This window comes from Chiloscyllium plagiosum, chromosome 7, assembly GCF_004010195.1.
Source record: "Chiloscyllium plagiosum isolate BGI_BamShark_2017 chromosome 7, ASM401019v2, whole genome shotgun sequence".
NCBI lineage: Eukaryota > Metazoa > Chordata > Chondrichthyes > Orectolobiformes > Hemiscylliidae > Chiloscyllium > Chiloscyllium plagiosum.
Window position 1 is genome coordinate 17,527,348 of NC_057716.1, and position 8,836 is coordinate 17,536,183.

Consider the following 8,836-nt stretch of genomic DNA (forward strand, 5'->3'; position numbering starts at 1 on the left):
ACAAAGCTTTTCACTGTGCCTCGGTACACGTCGCAAGAAATTCAATTCAATTATTGATCAGGAAGACGAAGCCCAAAACGTTGACTCTCCAGCTCCTCGGATGCTGCCTGACCTGCTGTGCTTTTCCAGCGCCACACTCTCGACTCTGATCTCCAGCATCTGCAGTCCTCACTTTCTCCCATAAATAATTGCTCACTACCCCTCTGGCAAAACACTTAAGAAAGAAATGGCCCCCCAGAGCATTAACCTGCTAAATTGCTAGCCCCAGTGAATTTATCACTGCACGACCTAGTCCTCATTATTAATCAAAGGCATGCACTGATGAACATTCCCAATTTTTAGAACATAGAAGATAGGAGAATACAGCGCAGTACAGGCCCTTCGGCCCTCGCTGTTGCGCCGGTCCAAGCCCACCTAACCTACACTAGCCCACTATCCTAGTGTAGAATTGTTTCATATGCCTATCTAATGCCCTTTTAAATGCCCATAAAGAGGGAGAGTCCACCACTGCTATTGGCAGGGCATTCCATGAACTCACGACTCGCTGAGTAAAGAACCTACTCCTAACATCTGTCCTATACCTACCACCCCTTAATTTAAAGCTATGCCCCCTCATAATAGCTGACTCCATACGTGGAAAAAGGTTCTCACGGTCAACCCTATCTAAACCCCTAATCATCTTGTACACCTCTATCAAGTCACCCCTAAACCTTCTTTTCTCCAATGAAAACAACCCCAAGTGCCTCAGCCTTTCCTCATACAATCTTCCTACCATACCAGGCAACATCCTCTCCAAAGAAGGAGGCCATCTGGTGTGTTCTGTGGTGGAATTGGTCCTCCTGGGAGCAGATACAGCAGAGGCAGAGGAATTGGGAATACGGGATGGCATTTTTGCAGGATGTAGGGTGGGAAGAGGTGTAATCCAGGTAGCTGTGGGAGTTGGTGGGTGTAACCCAGGTAGCTGTGCAGGAGCACGAGGTGGCACCAATGAAGTCATCGATGTAGCGGAGGAAGAAGTAGGGAGTGGTGCCGGTGTAACTACGGAAGATGGACTATTCTACGTCGCCAACAAAAAGACAGGCATAGCTGGGGCCCATACGGGTGCCCATGGCTACCCCTTTAGTCTGGAGGAAGTGGGAGGATTCGAAGGAGGAATTGTTAAGGGTGAGGACCAGTTCGGCCAAACGAATTAGAGTGTCAGTGGAAGGGTACTTTTGGGGACATCAGGAGAGGAAGAAATGGAGGGCTTGGAGGCCCTGGTCATGGCGGATGGAGGTGTAGAGGGATTGAATATCCATGGTGAAGATGAGGCGTTGGGGGCCGGGGAAACGGAAGTCTTGGAGGAGGTGGGGAGGGCATGGGTGGTGTCTCGAACGTATTTGGGGAGTTCCCCACTCCCTCTGCTCCAATCCCGACCTCACCATCAAGCCAGCAGATAAAGGGGGTGTACCCCCATTCACCCATTATACTCTTTGCTATCTTCCCCCACCTTCCTCCCTGACCTATCACCTTCAACCCCATGCCCACTCACCTATTGTACTCTATGCTACTTTCTCCCCACCCCCACCTTCCTCTCATTCATCTCTCCACTCTTCAGGCACTCTGCCTGTATTCCTGATGAAGGGCTTTTGCCCGAAACGTCGATTTTCCTGCTCCTCGGATGCTGCCTGAACTGCTGTGCTTTTCTAGCATCACTCTAATCCAGTTCAACTTCTTTGTCAATTTGTGACGTGCTTTGGGGGTGTTCTTTACTTAAAATTCGTATGGGAGTGGTATTTATTATAATACACCTTTTTATCTTACAGAAATGCTGCTCGATTATTAAATGCCAATTTCAGTGTAGATTTAGTATTTTAATGAATTTGAGAATTATGGGTATTAATGCTTTGTCATCATCTGCCATATTTAGTATAAATACTCTTTGTAACAAATTAAGAAGATATGCCTATTTCATCTGCAAATACTATATGTTCGTGAGTAATGATTTTTTAAAAAAAATTGGCTCATTTAAATTTAATGCAAAGCTAATAATTAATTTACACTGTTGTAAATGACCTAATCTGACTCGTTATTACTTTCACTGCCCTCACTTCTGTAAAAACAATTTCGCAGTGGGGTTCCTACATAAAATTTGCTTATAATTTATAATAGTAAACAAGTTCGCAAAATTTGCAATGTGCTAACGTTCATGTCGGATATTTTAGCAATATAAGTAGCCCATAGAATATAGGTCCCTTTTATATTCTAATAACTGGCGACAACTTGACAATAGCATCTCAATGAGATGAGGGTTTTGAACTTATTCTCACGTCCACCCAGTTCAGCTGCCCCTATGAACTATGGTCTGACCTGCCAGTTGCCAGTAACGTACGCATGTGTAAAAAAGTTATGTAACAAAATTTGGGCAGATCAGCAGCGAAATGAAAACAGACAGATTTACAATTTCAATTGAACAGGGATATTTTGTTGCCGAACAAAGGCTCAATTTGCTACTTAGTTTTAATTTTCGAGGGATTTTGTGGAAACCCCAAGCCTCTCAAAATAGAGGAGAATAGGTACACTCTAATGCAGATAGGTCTTGGTGAACTGTCTTGTGCTTTTCGATTGTGGCTGGGGAATCCAATATGAGAGCTGATTTGTGTTCACCAACTCGCTTTCTCCCGCTTTGAATGTAAATTCTATGCAACGCAACTTTGGCGGTGCCACACTGAACGGTGCTCTTCTGCTTGCAGAATATACAATGACTTTATTTTGTTCGCAAGAATTGAATGAAATCGGGTCATTTCCTTGTTGATTGCGTCATTATCGCCTGCTAGTGGAGGTGCTTTCTGTCTTTATACAATGTGTTGGTGAAAGCTGTCAGAACAAACTCGGGGGTATATTCCAAGTCTCAAGCGTTTCGTATTTTAAAAGAAGCGGCGTTACTTACTCGTGCATCGCTGTAGATAAATAGTTGATTGGATTTTGTGCAAGGTGTCACAATGCAGAAATTTTTCAAGCCGCCTGCACGTACAGGAATCACTGTAAGTGGGACGCGCAGCGCTTCTCCAAGCCGGACCTCTTATTTTGATTGTTATGTATTTTTGCGTGTGCTTGAATATGCTGTAGACGATAGCTTGTGTTAGCATCGATAACAAAAAGGCAGCATTACCATTGACTGGCTGTTTCGAAAAGGGTTGGAACAATTTGCTTGTTGGACGATGTCATGGAACTGAATTATTTTCTGTTTAGGTTTGATTTTCTGTTATTCTACTGTAATAGCACTTTGGTAATTATGTTACATTTTCATGCAACTGAATTTTGATGGCTTTCCGATGAGACGAAATTAGATTTTAAGAACGGCGAGTAGACGGTAGCACCTCTATCACCAAAGGGTTAAATGTGTGAGAGCGAAGTGAAACTGGAGAATTGGCAATCGAACGGAGGTGAATTCCAAAACAAGTTGAACTGCTGATAATTGTTTTCTTTTGTATTAGTGTGAAGCTGAAAGGAATCTGAAATAGTCCGTCCAATGCGAGAAAGATTCACAAAATGTCATTTTAAAACGAAAGCCCAATCTTCCAGTAAAATAGATTGTCATAACCACCCATCCAGCAGAGAATGCAGAATAGAGTAAGATGACCCACTGTATGTGTGGGTAACAGATTCGAAAGTTAGTGTACATTCCTTCTGTGTATAAGGCGATTTGAAATAAAAACGTTGTTCTTTCGATTTCATTCACTTTTTTTATTCTTTTATGATGATGACGTTTCCTGACCAGAAACAGAACTATTTCTCACTGGCCCTTGAGTCCTAACATACCGCGTTCCCCTTGAGCTTATGCATTTTAATCTCCTGCAATGTTCCGGCTATTTTTAGCTCCCACCTCCCAGGGTTCGGTTTCTGTCAACAATGAGCCACATTTTCATGTGATTTACCGACAATGAAAGGTCTCTCTTTCTCTGCCTCCCCAGTGTGTTTATTTGTCTGTGGCAAATGGTTGAAAATGTATTTCGCCAGTGACTTCGCCAATTACAAGTGCATTATTAGAGTACAGCTTGGAAAACGACGAGAAATTCTGATAATTTAGCGAAATGTAATATTACAGATTCCGAGGCGGCTCCATTATTTATGATTGGACGGTCTGCTTCATATCTAGCTAGGCGTGCGCTGCATGTAAACTTTTGTTTTTAAAAAATCAGTCCAAAGTACCATGCTGGAGGGAGCCTGACTATTTGACTCCACCCCAGCGCCCCATGCTGTTGGAAATACAACAGATGTTGCAGACTATTTATGAAACTGAATTCTTTTCACTTTCAGATGGACTTTCCGGTCGAGATCAGTCGATTGAGTTGCTGACCCCTTCCAGAGTCAATCACATGCCCAGTACTGGTAAGATCAAAATTTAAGTTGAGATTAATTTAGTTAATAAAATCAAGTCACGAGTTACCTTTAGAATTTGCCAATCCTCACGAAGGAAACTATTTTTACAATGAATATTTGGTGCTGTGTTTTTGTTCATTCTGAAGTGTTTTTTTAAACTCATGGGACGTGGGTGTTGCTGGTTGGCATTTGTTCTCCGTCCCCAGTTGCCCTTGAGAAAGTGATGAAGAGCTACTTTCTTGACACGTTGCAGTCCACTGGCTTTGGTTTGAACACCATGTCCTTTGGTGAAGTGACAGTGAGGGAACAGCAATATATTTCCAAGTCAGGAATTCAGGATTTTGACCAAGTGGCTTGGAGGGGAACTTGCAAGTGGTGGTGTTCCCACAAATCTTCTGCCCTTCTCCTTCTAGATGAGCAATTATAATTTGAAAGGTTCTGTCCAAGGATCTTTGGTGAATTTCTGTGTATCTTGTAAACAGAACACACAGCTGCTACTGAGCATTAGAGGTGGAGGGAGTAGGTGCTTGTGGATGTGGTCCCATTCAAACAGGCACCTTTTTCTGGATGGTCTCAAGCTTGTTGAATGTGATGGGAGCTGCACCTCTCCAGGCAAATAGGAGTGTGATAGAATATTTCCCAATTTGTATCTTGTAGGTGATGGATAGGCTTTGGTGAGGCAGGAGGCGAGTTACCTGCCAGTATTCCTAACCTCTGACCTAATCTTGTAGCCACTGTGTTGATGTGGCAAGTCCAGTTGTGTTTCTAGTCAGTGGTAGCCTTCAGGATATTGATAGTTGGGGATTTGGTGATGGTAACACCTAGCGAGGTTTGAGAAGATTTGGATGTAGGTTTGCTCGCTGAACTGGAAGGTTCATTTCCAGATGTTTCGTCACCCTTCTAGGTAACACCTTCAGTGGATCTCAGCCAAAGCACTGTACATGATTCCTGCTTTCTATTTATATGTTTGGATTGGTGTTGTCATTTCCTGTTCTTTTTCTCAGGGGGTGGTAGATGTGTTTGTTGATTGATTGAGTTCCATCTACCACCCCCTGAGAAAAAGAACAGGAAATGGCATCACCAACCCAAACATAAATAAAAACTAGGAATCATGTACAGTGCTTTGCCTGAGGCCCACTGAAGACGTTACCTAATAGGGTGATGAAACGTCTGGAAATGAACCTTCCAACTCAGCGAGCAAACCTACATCCAGAAATGGTAACACCATTAAATGTCAAGGGGCAATGGTGAGACAGTAATTGTGTGGTGCAAATGCTACTAGCCACTTGTCAGCCCAACTCTGCATATTGTCCAGATCTCATTGCATTTAAATATGGACTGCTTCAGTATCTGAGAAGTCATGAATGGTGCTGAACATTATGCAATCATTGACAAACATCTCCACTTCTTACCTTATGACGGGTAGAAGGTTTTTGATGAAGCAGTTATAGATGGTTGGGTCTGGGGCACTACCTTGAGCAACTCCTGCAAAAATGTCCAGTGCTGGAATGACTGACTTCCAACAGCCTCAAATATTTTCTTATGTGTCAGGTATGACTGCAACCAGTCAAGAGATTGCCCATTAATTCTAGTTTTGCTGGGCTCCTTAATGCCACTGCTGAGTCAAATGCAACCTTCATATCAAGGGCTGTCAAATCTCACCTCAACTCGAGTTCAGCTCCTTTGTCCATGGTTGGACCAAGGCTGTAATGAGATAAGGAGATGAATGGCCCTGGCAAAACCCAAACTGGGAATTACTTAGCAGGTTATTGCTGAGCAGGTACTGCTTGATAGTACATTTTATAATACCTCCTATCACTTTACTGATGATTGAGAGTAGATTGATGGGGTGGTAGTTGGCCAGGTTGGATTTGTCCTGCCTTTTGCATACAGTACATACCTGGACAACTTTCCATGTTGTCAGTTAGATAATCATACAGCACAGAAGTAGACCCTTCGGCCCAACTTATCCATGCCAACCAGGTTTCCTAAACTGAACTAGTCTCATTTGCCTGCATTTGGCCCAAATCTCCCTAAACTTTCCTTTCCGTGTACCTGTCGAAGTATTATTTAAATGTGGTAATTGTACCCACCTCTAGCATTTCCTCTGGTAGATCGTTCTACCATATACACACCACTCTGGCAAAAAAAAGTTACCCCTCAGGTCCCTTTTAAAATTTTTCCCCTCATCTTAAACCTATGTCTTGTCATTTTGGATTCCCCTACCATGGGGAAAAGACCTTGGCTATTCACTTTATCGATGCTCCTCATAATTTTATAAACCTCTATAAGGTCATCCTCCACTCCCAGCCTAACCTCATTACTCAAATCTTTCAGTCTCAGTAACATTCTCGTAAATCTTTTTTGTACCCTTTCCAGTTTAATAACATTCTTCCTATGGCAGGGTGACCAGAATTGTATGCAGTATTCCAGATGTGGCCATACTAGTATTTTATATGGCATGTGAGATGACATCCCAATTCCTGTACTCTTTGCTCTGACTGATGAAGGCAAGTGTGCCAAACACTGCCTTCCCTACCTGTCTACTTGTAACGTCTCTTTCAAGGAATTGTGCACCTGCACCTCTAAGTCTCTGTTCAACAACACTCACCAGGGCTCTCCTGTCTTGGTTTATCTTGCCAAAATGCAACACCTCATATTTATCTGCATTAAACTCCATCTGCCATTCCTCGGCCCACTGATCCAGTTTACAGTCATACAGCACGGAAACAGACCCTCTGTCCAACCAGTCCACGCCAAACATAATCCCGAACTAAACTAGTCCCACCTGCCTGTTCCGGGCCTGTATCCTTCCAAATATTTCCTATTCACATATCCATCCATATGGCTTTTAAACATTGTTACTGTACCCACATCCACCACTTCCTCAGGAAGTTCATTCCACGTGCAAAACCACCCTCTGTGAAAACGTTTGCCTCTTGGGTTTTTTTAAATGTCTCTCTTCGTGCCCCGTAGTATTGAAATTCCTCATCCTTAGGGTAAAGACAACTACCATCAACTATCTATACCTCATTTTATAAATTTCTATCAGGCATGCTCCAGTGGAAAAGATCCCAGTCTTTATTTATAACTCAAACTTTCCAGACCTGGCAACATCCTGGTAAGTCTCTTCGGAATCCTCTCCAGCTTGATAATATCCTTCCTATAATTGCACAACCAGAACTGGACACAGTACTCCAGAAAAGCCTTCGCCAATGTCCTATAAAACCTCAACATAACGTATCAACTCCTATACTCAAAGGAGTGAGCAGTGAAGGCAAGCGTGCCAAATGCCTTTTTGACCACCCATCTATATATTGTTCAAGATTGTGTCCTATCTTTAGATAACCTTCTTCATTGTCCACTATACGACCAGTTTTGGTGTCATCTGCAAACTTACTAACCATGCTTTTTATCTTCTTATCCAAATTGTTTATGTAAGTGATGAACAAAAATAAACCAAACACTGATCCTTGACCACAAATGACGGGTCACAGGCCTACCCTCTACACTACTCTATCTGCTCCTACCGTCAAGTCAATTTTATATCTACTTGGCTAGCTCTCCCTGGATCTCATGTGATCTAACCTTACTAACTAGTCTACTACACTGAGCATTGTCAAAGGTCCAGCTCAAGTTCATGTAGGCAACATCTACCAATCTGCCTTCATCCATCTTCTTGGTCTCCTTGTGAAAAAGCTTCAATCAAGTTTGAGAGACATGATTTCCTACCATAAAGACATGCTGACTATCCCTAATCAGTCCTTGTCTTTCCGAATGAATGTAGATCCTGTCCCTCAAAATCCACTCTTGCAAATTAGCTACGACTGACGTCAGTCACAGTGGCCTGTAGTTCCCTGGCTTTTCTTTGCAGCCTTTCTTAAATGATGGCACAACATTAGCTGCACTCCAGTCTCTAGCATCTCACTTGAAGCTATCAGTGACACAAAATGTCTGCTCTGGGCCCCACATTTTCTTTGAGAGAAAGTGAGGGCTGCAGATGCTGGAGATCAGAGCTGAAAATGTGTTGCTGGAAAAGCGCAGCAGGTCAGGCAGCATCCAAGGAACAGGAGAATCGACGTTTCGGGCATAAGCCCTTCTTCAGGAATGAGGAATGTGTGTCCAGCAGGCTAAGACAGAAGGTAGGGAGGAGGGACTTGGGGGACGGGATTTGGAAATGCGATAGGTGGAGGGAGGTCAAGGTGAGGGTGATAGGCCGGAGTGGGGTGGGGGCGGAGAGGTCAGGACTTGAGCCCTGCCCCTCCAACCACCACCAGGACAGAACCCCACTGGTCCTCACCTACCACCCCACCAACCTCCATGTACAACGTATCATCCGCCGTCATTTCCGCCACCTCCAAACGGACCCCACCACCAGGGATATATTTCCCTCCCCTCCCCTATCAGCGTTCCGAAAAGACCACTCCCTCCGTGTCTCCCTCGTCAGGTCCACACCCCCCACCAGGTGCCACTC

At 43.7% G+C, this 8,836-nt stretch overlaps 1 protein-coding gene across 8 annotated transcripts in view; it reads left to right on the plus strand.

The window, feature by feature from the left end:
* The window catches only part of hdac4 (histone deacetylase 4), a 492,096-nt gene that overhangs the window by 163,237 nt on the left and 320,023 nt on the right, over nt 1-8,836 (plus strand). For 6 of the 8 annotated variants that reach the window (XM_043693112.1, XM_043693104.1, XM_043693105.1 and 3 more), the window contains one exon: nt 4,300-4,371. The exons of 1 other annotated variant lie outside the window; for it this stretch is intronic. In XM_043693112.1, coding sequence (XP_043549047.1) covers nt 4,300-4,371 — 72 coding nt within the window. Of the gene's footprint in view, nt 1-2,867; nt 3,024-4,299; nt 4,372-8,836 lie in introns of those variants that run through there. One more of the 8 variants, XM_043693109.1, reaches the window with a different exon arrangement.